Raw genomic sequence first — 17851 nt, forward strand, 5'->3', positions numbered from 1 at the left:
ACGCGGATTAGGAGGAGGACGCAGTCGCCAACACAGCAGGGGTACTGGCAGCACCTCACATGGGAGGGTGAAAATGGTCACAATGTGGGAAAAACTATTCCATCGTCCCACACAAACCCCACCATCGGATGTGATGGCCCATAATACCAGAAGGCAGAATGTGACATGCACGGTGGACGACTACCTGTCCACGCGTCTCATGGTACTTAGTGATGCCTCCACCCCCTTCAATTTTTGGGTAAGTAAATTAGACACGTAGCCAGAGCTTGCCCTCTATGCCCTGGAAGTGCTGGCCTGCCTGCGGCAAGTGTCCTGTCCCAGCGTGTGTTCAGCACCGCAGGAGGGGTCATTGCTGACAAAAGGATCTGCCTATGCACAGACATCATGGACATACTTACATTCCTTAAAATGAACCAGGCGTGGATCCCATGGGACTTGGCTGTGCCACCACCTGAGTGAGTGGTTAGAGTGTTTGCTATCACCATCACCACCCCCGACAGCTGTAAAATTCATGTAGGTATGTATGTATATATTCAGGTTTATTTTTATGGAAATATTTGTGTGTGTTCTGTGTTCGAATCCTGTCAATGGTATAAGTGCGCAGCTGGCCACGAAAACAATTATTTTTGGCACATATGGTTTCTGAGAGCCTAAATGCATGTTCCTTCCAAGGGGTGTCACCTTAGGAAAAGCTGAGATATCCAGGTTTATTTTTATGGAAATATTTGTGTGTGTTCTATGTTCGCATCCTGTCAACGGTATAACTGCGCAGCTGGCCATGAAAACAATTATTTTTGGTACATATGGTTTCTGAGAGCCTAAATGTATGTTCCTTCCAAGGGGTGTCACCTTGGGAAAAGCTGAAATACTTTGCATCAGGCAAATCGGGTTTGGGTCGGCGAACTTACCCGAACCCAATTTGCTTGATGCAAAGTATTTCAGGAAACCTTTCTGCAAACTTTCAGTCTATGGAAATGTCTGATGTTTTCTCTCTGCTCCTTGGGCCCCCATCTTAAGATTTTCTCCTCCCACCTCAGGAATTTCACCTTGTGGTTTCTTCTATAATGGAGTTTGTTCTCTTCCACAATCAAACAAACTTTCATGACTTCCAAACACAATTTCTGGTCTTGTTTGTATTAAAACACTGCAGATACAATGTCCCATGTTTCATCATTTATTTATTTATTTATTTTATTTATTTTATTCAATTTTTATGCCGCCCTTCTCCTTAGACTCAGGGCAGCTTACAACATGTTAGCAATAGCACTTTTTTAACAGAGCAAGGCTATTGCCCCCACAATCCGGGTCCTCATGGCTGTTTAACACTAACAATGACTTCTGGGACTCAGGAATATTTATTCCATGCTGTTCTAACTCCATAAAAAGAGTTTGCATTTGCAATAAATATCTTTCCAAACAGGCTCTGTATAATTTCCTTGCCAACTATACAATATCACATGCAGACACGCTCACATACACAGCTCTTAATTTCAGCCAGACCTTCTTTGAGGTCTTTAAATCAGATATATAGATAAACTGTTCACCTTCTAAATTTAAGATGATATTAGCCATTGATGGATCATGATTTTTCTGATTCCCAGCTGCAAAAACATGTGGTGGATCTACTACCATATACCCCAGCTTTTTAGCCTTCAGGAAACATTCCATCTTTGCACCACCTTTATATAGTTCTTCTGTCCCAAACAAGGCACAGAGCTTTCCTTAAATTCAATAGAAGCCACCCTACAATCTTTCTATGTGCTCTGGGCCCATAACCTATTAAAGTTTGTTGCAAAATCAAAACTACAGATGACTGATTCAGCTGAATTCAATAACTTCTTTATAAACATAGTTGTTTGCACACACATATATTTACAATACCACAATAGAATTCTTCTTCAATCAGTTACAGGCAGCAGAGAACAGTTTCATTTAGCAGAGGTCTGTTCCAAGATGGCGATTAAGGCAAATGCCCTTCCCATTGCTGCAAACCGAAATTAGATAAAAGACCCCAAAAATGGGGGGAAGTAGTTAAAACCTTTTTTTTTAAAAAAGTAGAGAAAAGTAAGGGAAAGACATCAGGTGATCCAGAGGGGAGATTTACTGAGCGAAAAGCCATAAGAGATTGCAAAGAAACTATAAGGAATTGCAAAGATCCTGAGGGGAGAATTCCTAAGCAAAAAGCCACAAAAGATACAATGAAGTCAAATAAGCTTCACAAGGCTTGGAAAGCAACGGAGCCCCGAATACCTGCAGTCATCAGACCGGGTGAGTTTTCTAGCATGCTACAAATATAGCAACGTGTACCCTTTCCCACTCACCTTCTTCCAGCTGCTCCATAACAAAACAAAGAATCTCAGCAGCCAGAATCCAAGGTATAGAATCCAGACACTTTTCTTCCCTTAACTCCAGAAAATCTCTTTCCCTCTTCCAAAGGTTAAACTCAAACCGTAAGTTCAGAGGCTTAAAATTAACCTCAGGCAAGCATCAAGAAGAAATCTTTAAAGAGGAAAAGTTTTTCTCTCCCCCTGCCCCCCTTCCCCCATAGCCCATCTCAATCTGCATCTCAAAGCCCTGAAGAAAGGTAATGCTGGCCATAAAGGCACAAAGGACTGAATCACAGCAAATTGTTTAGAATTTGGAGTTTCAGTCTTACTCCTGTAAATAAAGTGGCCACCATTACCACTTGGTTCATTAATTCAACAAAGATTTCTCTTTACTCTTACTTTACCAAGCATCATTTCGCGAATGCCTGTCCCTGCAAACGAAAGAGCAGGGTTGCTGCTGCGGTTTTAGAATCCTCCCAGTCCTCCTGTTGCCACGCCGACTCTTGCAGGACAGCTCCCAGAGTCATCAATTCATGTCCCCACCATATTTCCGAATTCCTTGATGGCTGTCCCCATGCCCCTGGTTTCCCTGCCGGATGTGCAGTTGGGAAACAAGGGCGCCCCGGCTTGGTGGCAACGCTAGGTCGGGCTGGCATTTCATCGGTTAAGGATTCTTCAGATAACGACCCTGGAACGTACTGTCACCTCACAATTAATGTCAAGCTCCTGGTGGATCAGCATACTCAATCAATTTCTGCTCTTGCCCTCATGGATTTGGGGGCCACCACGAATTTCCTGGATGAGGAGTTTGCACAGAGATATTTGTTGCCCTTGTGTCCTGTGGACCCTCCGTTGACTGTAGAAACCATTGATGGGCGGGTGTTGTTGTCTGGGCCCATCTGTTTTCAGACCTTGCCGGTACGGATCAGCATTGGGACTCATGTGGAGTCATTACAATTTTATGTCACGCGGGGCCTCCATTTTCCTCTTGTCTTGTGGTTGTCATGGTTACGGGCGCATGATCCTCAGGTGGTGTGGTCGCAGAACATCATCACGTTTCCCAGTTTGCAATGTGTAGACCACCATCGTCATGTGAGTGCTGCGCAAGGGCCCGTTATCCCTGCAGCAGTGTTACCAGAGGGCCTTGCTGAGTTTACAGATGTCTTTAATGAAAAAGAGGCGGACCCCATACCGCTGCATCGCCCTTATGATTGTGCCATAGACCTGTTACCTGATGCCAAGTTGCCGGCTGGTCGTTTGTACTCTATGTCAGAATCTGAATTAGTGGCCCTCAAGGAGTTCATAGATAAAAATCTGGCCAAAGGGTTCATCAGGCCATCAACCTCCCCATTGTTGGCGCCTGTCTTGTTTGTGAAAAAAAAGACTGGGGACTTATGTCTGTGTTGTGACTACCGGCGCCTGAATGCCATTACGGTGTGCAATCGCTATCCCTTGCCACTGATTCTGGAATTAATGGAACGTTTACGAGCTGCCACTGTTTTTTCCAAGATCGACCTACGCAGTGCTTACAATTTGATTCGTAAAAGGCCAGGGGATGAGTGGAAAACAGTGTTTGGCTCCTGATACCGGCATTTTGAGTATACAGTGATGCCCTTTGGACTCACCAATGCCCCTGCTGTTTTCCAGCATTTGATGAACGATGTATTCAGGGACATGTTAGACCACTTTGTGGTTATATATCTGGATGACATTTTAGTGTACTCCCTCTCCATGGCTAGTCATTTGGGACATTTACGCCAGGTTCTGCTCTGGTTGAGAGAGCATCGTTTATATGCTAAGCTGGAGTAGTGTCAGTTTCTGCAAACCACCACAGAATTTTTAGGTCATGTCATTCTCCAGGGGGCATAGCCATGGACCCGGGCACGGTGTCAGCACTAAAAACCTGGCAACCCCCAAAGAGTGCAGAGGTTCGCACATTCATACCAGGGTTTGCTCAGTTGACCACGCCTCTCACCCGGTTGTTGCAAAAACAGGTCTCGTTTCATTGGTGTGAGGAGGAGCAGCGGGCTTTTGAAGCTCTTAGGGACGCTTTAATGAAAGAGCCCTTGTTGCAACATCCAGATCCGTGTCGGCCATTTGTCATTGAGACCGACGCCTCTGATGTTGCCATTGGAGCTGTATTTCTCCAGGCCCGCCCCGAAGGTGGTACCTTGTTTCCGTGTGCCTACTACTCCAGAAAACCCATGCCCTCGGAAAGAAACTACGCGATCTGGGAAAAGGAACTTTTGGCAGTCAAGTTGGCGTTCGAGACATGGAGACATCATCTCGAGGGTGCCCTGCATCAGGTAGAGGTCAGGACCAACCATAAAAACTTGGAGTACCTGCAAACGGCCCGTTCTTTTTCGCAAGGTTCAACTTTCGGATCCGGTACACACCCAGCTTCCAGAATCTAAGAGCAGATGCTTTGTCTAGGAAACCAGATTTTCTGCATCCAAAAGAGCCAGCCCTGTTACAGACCATCTTGCCAGCGGAAGCGCTGGCTGCTACCTAGGACCTCGTCGACTTGCGTAGGTGTATCCATGAGATGCAGCGGGGGGATGGGTTTGTGGCACAGCGGGTGAGGGAGATGGTGCCCAATTCTTCCTGGACATTTGCTGAGGGACTACTCTGGTCCCGGGGCAGCTGCACATCCCAGCAGGGCCGCTTCGCGGATTTATTCTGTCCCAATGCCATGACAATCCTGTGGTGGGTCATTTTGGCTTGTTTAAAACCTTGGACTTAGTGACTCGAACATTTTCGTGGCCGCAAATCCAAGATGACGTTCACTCGTATGTTGCCACACGTGAACAGTGTCGTGTGACCAAGTCAGCCACAGGGGCCCCGCCAGGATTATTACAGCCATTGCCAACACCCACGAGGCCGTGGGGAGCTGTGTCCGTGGACTTTGTCACACACTTTCCCCCCTCGTCGCGGTTTACAGTCATGGTTGTGATGGACATGTTGACAAAAATGGTCCATTTCATTCCTTGTCGCAAGGTAACCACATCCATGACACTGCTAAATTGTTTTTGCAACATGTATTCTGGATCCATGGACTTCCAGATCGAGTTGTGTCGGACAGAGGAACTCAGTTCATGGCACGGTTCTGGAAAGAGCTTATGTCTGCTTTACAGGTCCAAGTGTGTCTTGCTTCGACCCAGCACCCTCAGACTGATGGGGCAACAGAAAAAACCATTGGAATTTTGGAACAATACCTGCGGTGCTTTGTGTCAGACTGGCAGGCTGATTGGTCATGTTTCCTCCCGGTAGCGGAGTGTGCCTTTAATAACTCCCGGCATACCTCCATAAGACTCATGCCATTTTATGCAAACTATGGCTTCCATCCCCGGTTTTTCCCGTTAACCCTGTTAGATTCCCCGGTCCCCACAGCAGAGGACATCTTATTGGAACTGCAAGCGGTTCATGAGATGGTGAAGCGATATTTGATTAAGGCCAAAGAGGACTACAAACGGGTAGCGGACCAGTCCCGGTGAGACATCCCCCCGTTGTCTGTTGGTGACCAGGTGTGGTTATCCACCAAACACATCGCTTCGGAATTACCTCAACATAAACTGGATCCACGCTTCATGGGCCCTTTCCCGATTGAGAAGGTCATCAATCCAGTGGCCTATCGGCTTACGTTGCCTGCCAACTTGCGTGTTCACCCCGTTTACCACCGTTTTGGTACCTGTTTCTCCTGAGTGCCCCCTTCATCCCAGTGTCCCTTTGTTGCCCGAGGTCATGATCCATGCCATCCGGGACTCCCTTTGGGTGGACGATTGTTTTCAATATCTTGTGCAATGAGTGGAGAGTGAGCCTGATGATTGTTCGTGAGTGGAGTCTGCCCTGGTTGATGCTCCCTTCCTTATCCAGGCGTTTCATGCCCGCTTTCCACAGAAACCTTATCCCTTGCGCTGGAGCCAGCAGAGGGGCCTTCCAGGAGGGGATGGTGTTGTGATTGGCTCTGGCCCAGCTCCTGCCCCAGGGAATGTGGAGGTGGATGCAGGGGAAACTTCAACATGTCACAGGCCTGTGTTATTGTCGACAGAGTAATTTCAGAGTTTAGTTTCCTCGGATGAAGAAGAAGGTGGGAGTGACTCGGCAAAGGGGGGCTTGACACTCAGCCCAAGCAGTGAATCTCCCTTATCTTCCATTGATTCGGATGAAGACGTTTTGGATCCATGCAAGCGCAGAATTATGCTTGGAAGAGACCAAGTAAGGACATATTACAGAAGATAAGAGCGGCCACCTGTGTTTGGGTGAGGCTCCAGTAATTAGAGCTGCTGCTATAAATAGCAGCATGTGGGTTTGGCCCTTGTGGAAGAGTATCTGATCGCAGTTCGTCAGGAATTCTGGGTTGCTGGTTTCTGGACTTTGCTTATTGATTTTTCACGCCTTTGAAAACAAAGCCAAGCAACGTGTGTGTGTGTGTCTCACTTCATTGGAAGAAGAAGGGGTGTGAAGTTTCTTCACAGCTGCTAGCTAAGTACTTAATGACTGCTTAAGGTTAATTGTACAGACTACCCGGTTGTTTTGGGACGAGTGCTCTTTGCAATACAAAAAGAATGCTTAGTTTATTTTGAATTTTGGGATAAAGAACATTGTTTTGAATTTTCAAACGTGTGTGTGTCTGAAATTTGTACCCTTGAATTCCCGGCAGAACAGGTGGAATGAAAAATTTAAATGTTTAGTGTTAGCAATATTATTCCTAGAAGAATTATTTCAGATCTTATATTCATGGAAATGAAAATAAAAGAGAAAAATTACTAATAGCATGTGCAGAGCTCCAAGAGGATGCCCTCCCGCCTGTTTCTCCACAGCTGCCGGACCCCAAGGGGAACACCTGCCAGCAGACAGATTAGGTGGAGGGTGCGGTGGCTGCTGCAGAACAACAGGCGGGTGTCCTCTTGGAGGTCTGCGCATCCAGCCAGCAGAGGAGGCACACGGGGCGGCCCTATCGTTTGGGTTAATCCTTTTTTATTGCCCACGGAACCCGTTGCATTGGCAATAAGCATGTAAACAAACAACTGTCAGGACACTAGTCCTCAGCTCAGCATGACATAAATTTACAAAGTCCTGAAAGAGGAGGAGCTGGGTGTCCTCGTCAGATTTTTCCTAGTTAAAAGTTAGCAAACCATCTCAGGAGCTGGATGCTTGCAGTGATGGCAGGCATTCTTTGTGGGGTCCAGCAGCTGCGGAGAAGCGGGCTGGCATCCCCTCAGAGTTCTGCGGATCCAACCAGAGGAGGAGGCATGCGGGGCGGCCCTAATTGTCCCGTGAGAGGGGGCTTGGCTCCATCAGCCTTCAGGGGCACCTTTGGAGGGCACGGCAGTCGACGAAGGGCGCTAGAGAATCTGCCTCAGCTGGGGAGAGCTGGCCCCTGCCACTTTTCGGCTTGGTGAAAAACCACCAGCACCGGACTAAGGGAAGGTTGCCACCGCTGACTTCCGCCTAACTCCCCCCACCCCATGCAACATTCGATGGATGAGACACACCCACTTTTCGATGAACTTTTTTTGAAGTAAAAAGGTGCATCTTATATACCGAAAAATACAGTATATTTTTGTTTGTAACTTTGATACCACTTCAACCAGAAATAAAGAAGTGCGATCTTGTGAAAAGCAATTAACAGACTAAATATCTCTGTGCCAGACAGAGAAAAATGGTGCTTACATATATGCTTGTTATTTTCCCAAAATGTCTTGCTGTATATACAGAATATATATACCCAAGTCTGATGTTTCTCCAAATGATCATCTGCAGGAGAATAGCTTTTGTTGTTTATATATTTCAGCTTTTACATATTTTGGGCAACAGTTCAGTATCTGAATATGTATCATTAATATCATACAATATTCATAATAAAAGTTTAAAGGCAAATGACTGAAAGTTTGAATATTCAAAAACATTTGAGTATGCAGAAAACTCAGCAAGAAATTCTACTGTAAGACTATTCAGTATTTTAAATGGAGATTGGAAAATTATAAACATAAAATTAGAAAAGACTTGACTGAGGGAGCTTGCATAACCAGTTTAGTGTTAGACACCCATACAATTTATTTAAAACAGTGCTGGACTTTGTGTTTCAGGATATTCATTAAATGTTTCAGGATAACCACATAACATGGTTATCAATTATACAAGAGTATGCTCAAAATTCCTTGCAAAGGTTAGTAGCAGTATGTGGATGCAGATAAATATTTTACACACAATTTTACACACAATAGGTTAAAAAAGCAATAATTCAGAAAAAACCTTGGAGCTCCAAAAAGAACAAAGCTGGTCCTGTAGTGATGGCTTGACCATCTGAAATTTTATAAAGAAACAAACAAACCCACTAATTGAAAAACAACTGCACAGAATGTATAACACAAGACTTTTTAAAAGTATTATGAATGGAATGGCACACATAATTGTAAAATTTTTACCTTCAGACTTGGTGTTTGGGTTTGATCAACAGTAAACCGCATTAAAATATTGAACTGAAGATCATTTGGAAATGATTCCCTAAGAAATAATAGAATTAAATTTCACTTCATCACACTTAAAGTATGTTCAGAAACAATACATAAAATGAGAAATATATGTACTTTGCCTAGGTAAGCAGTGAGAGATAATATAAAAATTATCAGTTTTTAAATAATTGAAAAAATTAAAACTGGACAAAGCATTTGGGTTCATTCATTGTAAAGGTACAGTGGTATCTCTTCCTAAGAACGCCTCTACTTACAATCTTTTCTAGATAAGAACTGGGTGTTCAAGATTTTTTTGCCTCTTCCCAAGAACCATTTTCCACTTACAAATCCAACCCTCCAAAACTGTAACCAGAAAAGGCAGGGAGAAGCCTCCGTGGGGCCTCTCTAGGAATCTCCCAGAAGGAAACAGGGCCGGAAAAGCCGGGGAGAAGCCTCTGTGGGTCCTCCCTAGGAATCTCCTGGAAGAAACAGGGCCAGAAAAGGCGAGGAGAAGCCTCTGTAGGGCCTCTCTAGGAATCACCTGGGAGGAAACAGGGCTGGAAAAGGCAGGGAGAAGCCTCCATGGGGCTTCTCTAGGAATCTCCTGGGAGAAAACAGGGCCTCCACCCTCCCTGTGGTTTCTCCAATCACACACATTATTTGCTTTTACATTGATTTCCATGGGAAAAATTGATTCTTATTACAAACTTTTCTACTTTCTACTTCTTCTTAGTTTGTAAGAAGAAAAATTGCTTCTTCTTACAAACTTTTCTACAAACTTTAAGAAGCTGGTCACAGAATGAATTAAATTTGTAAGTAGGAGTACCACTGTATATTGCATATAAACATCATCAAAAAGACAATATTATGAAAACAGACATATTGTTATTTTTTCTACACTCTAATATGCTGACATATGTAGCTATGATTATTTTATTGTATTCTAAAGCAAAACTGAAATACAGAGATAAAAGCTTAATGTATTTTTATTGACATTAATCTATTACCTTGTCACATCTAAAGCCTTCTGAACTTTTGCTTGCACAGATCCCAACAAGTCAGCACCCATTTTTTTCAGAAGCTGGGTCAGCAGCACAAATAGCCAATCTTGCAGATCTTCTTTATGAACTTGAATAAAATCTACTAATGTTTCCAAAAACATACTGAACACCTACAGGGGGGGGGGGGGGGGAAGGGAGGACAAAAGGAAAAGAAAGAGAAGGGAAGAAAATGAATTGATGTTTGCCTGTGTTGAAATCACAAAATAACTTAATACCACATAGAAGCAGAAAGAGACAATGATAGATAGCCAAGCAGGAAAACAGTCTGCGGAGAGGGGCATTCAAATCAAATCAAATCAAATCAACAAACAAATCCTCTCCTTTTTCTTCTCTGTGATTCAGAACTACAGTGATCCCCCGTTTATTGCGTCCCCAACCATTGCGAACAGGGTACTTCGCTATTTTTCAACCCGGAAGTCAAAATACCATCTACGCATGTGTGCCCGTGGGCACGCATGCGTAGATGGCAACCGGGAGATCAGCTGCTGGGCGGCTTCCCTGAGTCTTCCCCCTCTTGCTGGCGTCAGCGAGGAGTTTCCCCACCGCCCACGCAAACTCCTCGCTGCCGCCCGCCCTTTGCCCACCCACGCCGTTCATTCTCGCCGCTTTCGAGCTGAATCCGGGAGCAAATTCGCTCCCGGATTCAGCTCGAAAGCGGCGAGAATGAACGGCGTGGAAAAGCCGTTCCTTGCCATTCGTTCTCGCCGCTTTCGAGCTGAATCCGGGAGCGAATTCGCTCCCGGATTCAGCTCGAAAGTGGCGAGAATGAACGGCGTGGAAAAGCCGTTCCTTGCCGTTCGTTCTCGCCGCTTTCGAGCTGAATCCGGGAGCGAATTCGCTCCCGGATTCAGCTCGAAATCGGCGAGAATGAACGGCGTGGAAAAGGCGTTCCTTGCCGTTCGTTCTCGCCGCTTTCGAGCTGAATCCGGGAGCGAATTCGCTCCCGGATTCAGCTCGAAATCGGCGAGAATGAACGGCGTGGAAAAGGCGTTCCTTGCCGTTCGTTCTCGCCGCTTTCGAGCTGAATCCGGGAGCGAATTCGCTCCCGGATTCAGCTCGAAATCGGCGAGAATGAACGGCGTGGAAAAGGCGTTCCTTGCCGTTCGTTCTCGCCGCTTTCGAGCTGAATCCGGGAGCGAATTCGCTCCCGGATTCAGCTCGAAAGCGGCGAGAATGAACGGCGTGGAAAAGCCGTTCCTTGCCGTTCGTTCTCGGCGCTTTCGAGCTGAATCCGGGAGCGAATTCGCTCCCGGATTCAGCTCGAAAGCGGCGAGAGCCAGCGCCCCCCGGACCCCCAACCCGGGTTTGGGGGGCTGCTAGGAAGCCCTCCATGCCGGCGGCAAACAGCCGCGCCGCCCCCAATCTTCGGCTCCTCGCTAGCGCTGTGGGAATAAAAACACCATCTGCACATGCGCAGAAGGTGTTTTTACTTCCGCATCGCTACTTCGCGAAAACCCGCTCGTTGCGGGGGCTCCTGGAATGGAACCCTCGCAACGAGCGGGGGATCACTGTATATTTGTATTTCTGTAAATCAGTACTTCATGCAATAGTATGAGCAAAGAAATGCTATGATGACTGGTGCAATTCTCTTCTTCCCTCCTCACTACTTTGGTGTTTTCTATTTCATTGAATTTGGGAACTTGATATATGCTTCTAGCATACTAGATCTTTTAATTAAAACTGATTTCAAAAACTCTAAATCTTCCCAGGGTGATTCGACAGAAAAATATATAACCCCTCCCTGGTGCAGAGCTGAAGGGATTGGATACTGTAGGCTAGAGGATAATTCTCTGCCTTACAAGGCAAAGGTTGCAGGTTCATGTCCCAGTGGGTATGGCTAGCTGATGAGGCCAAAATAAGGCCGAAATAGATCTATCCTAGTCTCCCTTAATTTTCAAATTCAGCAAAAAAACATGTGACATAAATATATTTACAGCAGCACGAAGCTTACAACTTCAGCCTGATGATGGTGAATGTGATTTCACCGAAACGTCGCATAGACATGCAAAATATTACACGGGGCAAAACCCGAACTCAGAACAATCTACATACATACATACATACATACATACATACATACATATATGATGGTCTTGGTATATTCGGGTTTCTTCCCGTATAGGATTTGGAAATTTCTGGCGACGTTTCGACGAGGTCCCACTCATCATCTTCTATAAATACTGGTGGCTGGGTGTGGTTTGATGGCTCAGCAATTGCCTGCTATGTAGAAACTTCCTGGTGAGTCAGTGGGGTAACACCTGGGGTCGTTGATGTAGCTGAGGTATGCTGATTAGTTAATGATTGTAGATTAGGCGTGATATCCTGAGTAGCTGGAGCTTGCAGGCTACTTGATTGTTTTGCAATGTGTGTTCTGAGTCTGGTTTCAGTTTCTATGGCTGGGATACGTTTGAGGGCTGGTTTCCAGATGTCTGGTAGGCTTGTTCATATTTTGGGGATGTTTTTCAATTTCGATGGCTTCCATGATTATTCTTTTGCTGTAGTGTTCTGTTTTGGAAATTAATTTGGTACTGTCAAAATCAATATCATGTCCTGTGGTTTTGAAGTGTTGGAAAAGGGAGGAGGTTTTTTCTTTTTTCCTTAATGCATTCTTATGTTCTGCAACACGTGCATTTACTCTCCTGTTAGTTTGTCCAATATATGTGGCTGGGCAGATTTTACACGGTATTTGATAAACTCCCTGGTTTTCTAGCTGGCTGTATTTGGGGTTTCTTAGGATGTTGGCTATTTTCTTATCTGTACCAAAGGCTGTCTTGATGTTGTGTTTGCAGAGAATTTTACTGATTTTATCTGTAGTGCCTTTGATGTAAGGGAGGAGTAAATGCACGTGTTGCAGAACATAAAAATGCATTAAAGAAAAAAGAAAAAACCTCCTCCCTTTTCCAACACTTCAAAACTACAGGACATGAAATTGATTTTGACAGTACTAAATTAATTTCTAAAACAGAACACTACAGCAAAAGAATAATCATGGAAGCCATCGAGATAGAAAAACATCCCCAAATGATACCTTCCGCCTACCAGACATCTGGAAACCAGCCCTCAAATGTAACCCAGCCATAAAGACTGAAACCAGACTCAGAACACACATTGCAAAACAATCAAGTAGCCTGCAAGCTCCAACTACTCAGGATATCACGCCTAATCAACAACCATTAACTAATCAGCATACCTCAGCTACATCAACGACCCCAGGTGTTACCCCACTGACTCACCAGGAAGTTTCTACACAGCAGGCAATTGCTGAGCCATCAAACCACACCCAGCCACCAGTATTTATAGAAGGAAGGCAGCTCAGGTGTCGCTGTGTTCGCCCTAGAACAAGAACAGAAACACCAGCCTGAAGATGATGAGTGAGATCGCGTCGAAACGTCGCCAGAAATTTCCAAATCCTACACGGGAAGAAACCTGAATATACCAAGACCATCATATGTGTATATATATATATATATATATATATATATATATATATATATATGTGTGTGTGTGTGTGTGTGTGTGTGTGTGTGTGTGTGTGTGTGTGTGTGTGTGTATCTTATATTCTCTCATATTGCTCAAGCACAATATTAAGCTTTTTTCATACAAACATGCTATTTTTTCTGCAATTCATCACTTTGTAGATTAATTCAAATATATTAAATAGCTAAATAAAGTCTGAACAACCATAAAGTATTTGTTTTTCCAGTTGAAAATAGTTTCCACTGCTAAGTCTTTCAGGCAGAAAAATAATACAGTACTTCGATTCCTACTGCAAACAAACAAAACTTATAAGGAAGAAGAAAAAGAATTACAGCGAATATATTATACCTTTGTGTTAAAACTAGCTACTAACAAGAGGTGTTCTTTTGCCCAATTCCTAAAATGTAAATTTCATAATAAGACAGTGATTTTCAGTTGTAATTTCACATTTATTTTTCGTCTATATTTGCTCTTTACAGCAGCAAACTGCAGACTGTTGTTACATAGTGGCAAGATTGGGGTAGTGCAGGCATAATTTTGTTAAGACTTCAGCTTTGGGAGAGTTGTCATTTAAAGTTGGAATCCTGTAATAACTCATTCCAAGCTTTACTGCAGGACTAACTTTAAGCTGCAGTTAAATATATCCAGATAAAGCAGTACCAAAAACTATAATTTAATGGACCAGAGAAAAGGGATATCAAAAAGGCTAGGTTTTCCAATTTTCTACCACAGTAAACCTCAATTGAAAAATTTTGGTTTAGCATAATTCCAATGTAATCACAGAAGCTTAAAGTTTCCTAGAGTAAGTTATTTTAAAACTCTCCCATCTTAGTCCTATTATGTGGTAACACCTGATGAAGTGGACAAGGCCATGGGAACTGTGAGTTCCGCCACCTGTTTGTTGGACCCGTGTCCCTCTTGTCTGGTTTCGGCCAGCAGGGAGATGACACGGAGCCTTTTGCGCCCAGTTGTGATGGCAGTTTCTGGATCCGGCGCGGGAGCACACGGCCACAAGGGTGTTGAAACAGCTGAAACAAGGTTTGCGCCCATTAGTGGAATATTTAAGTGACTTTCATAGCCTCAGTGGACAGGAGCAGTGGAATGAGGCTGCCTTGATGGAAGCTTTTCAGGATGCCTTGTCAGAGACTATACTTGATGAGCTGGTGCACGAGGTCCTGCCGGGCACCCTGGATGAGCTGGAGCAGAATTGTTTGGCCATTAAGGCTCGTCTGCTGGCTCAAGAGGTGCACCGGACTGGGTGGACCTCCCTCCGTGTTTCAGGCATCACGCCAGTGCCTGCTCCATGGCGAGGGGTGTCCGCTATGCCTGTGCCAACCCCGGTTCCTGTACCCGGTCCCTTCCTGCCTGCCCTGCCTCCTCATCTAGCAGATCGTGCCCCTGCCAGGGAACACATGGAGGTGAACTTCATGCGATCCCGTGTGTCCCCGGAGGAGAGAGCGCAGCAACATGCGACAGGCCGGTGCTTCTATTGCAGGGAGGCAGGTCATTTCGTGAATGTCTGTCCCTGAAAACGAAGGAGCATGGTTGCTGCTGCGGTTTAGAATCCTCCCGGTCCTCCTGTTGCCACGCCGACTCTTGCAGGGCAGCTCCCAGAGTTGTCAACTCATGTTGCCACCATAGTTACGGATTCCTCGATGGCTGTCCCCATGCCCCTGGTTTCCCCGCCGAAGGAGCAGTCAGGAAATGAGGGCGGCCCGGCTTGGTGGCAATGTTAGGTCGGGCTGGCATTTCGTCAGTTAAGGATTCTTTGGATAACGACCCTGGAATGTACCGTCACCTCACGATTAATGTCAAACTCCTGGTGGATCGGCATACTCAATCGATTTCTGCTCTTGCCCTCATGGATTCGGGGGCCACCACGAATTTCCTGGATGAAGAGTTTGCACAGAGACATTCATTGTCCTTGTGTCCTATGAACCCTCCGTTGACTGTAGAAACCATTGATGGGTGGGTGTTGTTGTCTGGGCACATCCGTTTTCAGATCTTGCCATTATGGATCAGCATCGGGACTCATGAGGAGGCGTTACAATGTTATGTCACGCGGGGCCTCCATTTCCCTCTTGTCTTGGGGTTGTTGTCATGGTTAAGGGCGCATGATCCTCAGTTGGTGTGGTCGCAGAACAGCATCACGTTTTCCAGTTTACAATGTGTAGACCACCATCATCACGTTTGTGCCTCGCAAGGGCCTGTTATCCCTGCAGCAGTGTTACCGGAGGGCCTCGCTGAGTTTGCGGATGTCTTTAATGAAAAAGAGGTGGAACGCATGCCGCCACATCGCCCGTATGATTGTGCCATAGAACTGTTACCCGATGCCAAGTTGCCGGCTGGCCATTTGTACTCTATGTCGGAACCTGTATTAGTGGCCTTCAAGGACTTCATAGATAAAAATCTGGCCAAAGGGTTCATCAGGCCATTGACCTCCCTGTCTTGTTTGTTAAAAAAAAGACTGGGGACTTACGTCTGGGTTGTGACTACCGGCGCCTGAATGCCATTACGGTGCGCAATCGCTATCCCTTGCCACTGATACTGGAATTAATGGAACTTTTATGAGCTGCCACTGTTTTCTCCAAAATAGACTTATGCAGTGCTTACAATTTGGTTCGTTTAAGGCCAGGGGATGAGTGGAAAACAGCATTTGGCACCTGATACGGGCATTTTGAGTATACAGTGAAGCCATTCGGCCTCACAAATCTCCTGGCTGTTTTCCAGCATTTGATGAACGATGTATTCAGCGACATGTTAGACCATTTTGTGGTCATATATCTGAATGAAATTTTAATGTACTCCCCTTCCAAGTCTAGTCATTTGGGACATTTGCGCCAGGTTCTGCTCCGGTTGAGAGAGCATCGTTTATATGCTAAGCTGGAGAAGTGTCAGTTCCTGCAGACCACCATAGAATTTTTAGGTCATGTCATTTCTCTAGGGGGCATAGCCATGGACCCGGGCAAGGTGTCAGCACTAAAAATCTGGCGATCCCCAAGGAGAGTCAAGGATGTACAGAGGTTGTTGGGGTTTGCAAACTACTATCGCACATTCATACCAGGTTTTGCCCAGTTGACCGCGCCTCTCATCCGGTTGTTGCAAAAACAGGTCTCGTTTCTTTAATATAAATGGCTACTCCACCTCCCCTTCTCTCTATTCTATCCTTCCTATACAGTGTATATCCTGGTATGGATATTTCCCATTCATTAGAATCCTTAAACCATGTCTCAGTTATGGCAACCAGGTCCAAATTATCTCTAGATATTATGGCCATTAATTCACAGAGCTTGTTGCTCAAGCTTCGAGCATTTGTGCACATTACAGTCTTAACAATGTTTGTAATCCGCCTCCTGTCCCTGCTGGCAGTGGCCCCTGGGAGACACCTCAGCACCTTAACCACATCCTTGCTCTGTCCCAAATCAACACCTCTAACGGTCGAATCACCCACAAGAAAATGTGTCCTCTTTTTATTTCTACTAACTGTACTTGATGGTTTGGTGACATTTACGACAACTTCCCCTTTGAACATCCCCTCATTCTCTGCCTGAGGGACCTTGCTAATATCTCCAACATCCTTACTATTTAAATCCGCAAGAACACTATAGGAATTCGATACAGAGAGACCAAAATTGCTATGTTTTTGCTCAACTGCAAAAGAGAGAGAAAGAGAAGGATGACCTTCTCTTTCTCTCTCTTGCTTTCTTCCTCTCTCTCACTCTCTTCCTTCCTCTCTCATCTCTCTCTATCTTTCTTTCTCTCTCTTTCTCTATCTCTCCCCATCTTGCGCGCTCTCTTTTTCTCACTTTCCCTCTCTTGTTTTCTTTCTCTCTCTCTCTTGCTTTCTCTCTCTCTCTTTCTTTCTTGTTTTCTTTCTCTCACTCTTTCTCTCTCTCGTTCTCTCTCTCTCTTGCTATCTCTTTCTCTCCCCCTCTTTCTCTCTCTCTCTCTTTCTCACTTTCTCTCTATCTTGCTCTGTCGCTCTCACACTCTCTCGTTATCCGGAGGCTGGCGAAAGTGATTTTCAATGTCGGGTGCACGGGCCAGCGCACGCTCTCCCCATCCCCCTGCCAGCCCGCTCGGAACATTCAAAGTAAGAAAAACCTTCGCCACTTACTTTGAATGTTCCGGGCGAGCTGGCAGGGGGATGGGGAGAGCGCGCGCCGGCCCGCGCACCCGACATTGAAAATCGCCTTCGCCGGCATCCACTGTGAGAATGCCTGCCCTTCCTCTCTTGCAGCCCCCTAGCTGAGAGACCGGGACAAAAGCGCTCTCGGCGAAGGGACTGCGAGAGCGGCGGGGCGGGCGTTCCTGCTGGGGGAAGAGCCATGCTCCAAGGTGGGAAGCGGAGGAGAAAGAGAGGTGGATCGGGCGGGCGGGGGGCAGCGGCGAGTAACCAGGGTCACGAGGGGGCTAGAGGCGCCGGGGGGGTGGGGGGCTGCGGCTCCATGCACGCCCTTGGAAAAGGGGGCACAGGGAGCGTTTTGGGGTGCGCTGGTGCAGGCGTGCGCAGCCTACAGGGAATGGTGGC

At 45.8% G+C, this 17851-nt stretch overlaps 1 protein-coding gene across 1 annotated transcript in view; it reads right to left on the reverse strand.

Moving 5' to 3' along the window:
• The window catches only part of CLASP2 (cytoplasmic linker associated protein 2), an 817644-nt gene that overhangs the window by 135257 nt on the left and 664536 nt on the right, over nucleotides 1–17851 (reverse strand). The window contains exons 24-25 of the mRNA XM_070727408.1: nucleotides 9790–9953; nucleotides 8756–8834 (exon numbers count right to left, since the gene is read on the reverse strand). Of these exons, the coding sequence (XP_070583509.1) occupies nucleotides 8756–8834; nucleotides 9790–9953 (243 nt within the window). The remainder of the gene's footprint in view (nucleotides 1–8755; nucleotides 8835–9789; nucleotides 9954–17851) is intronic.

Source organism: Erythrolamprus reginae, chromosome Z, assembly GCF_031021105.1.
Source record: "Erythrolamprus reginae isolate rEryReg1 chromosome Z, rEryReg1.hap1, whole genome shotgun sequence".
In the NCBI taxonomy this organism is placed as follows: domain Eukaryota; kingdom Metazoa; phylum Chordata; class Lepidosauria; order Squamata; family Dipsadidae; genus Erythrolamprus; species Erythrolamprus reginae.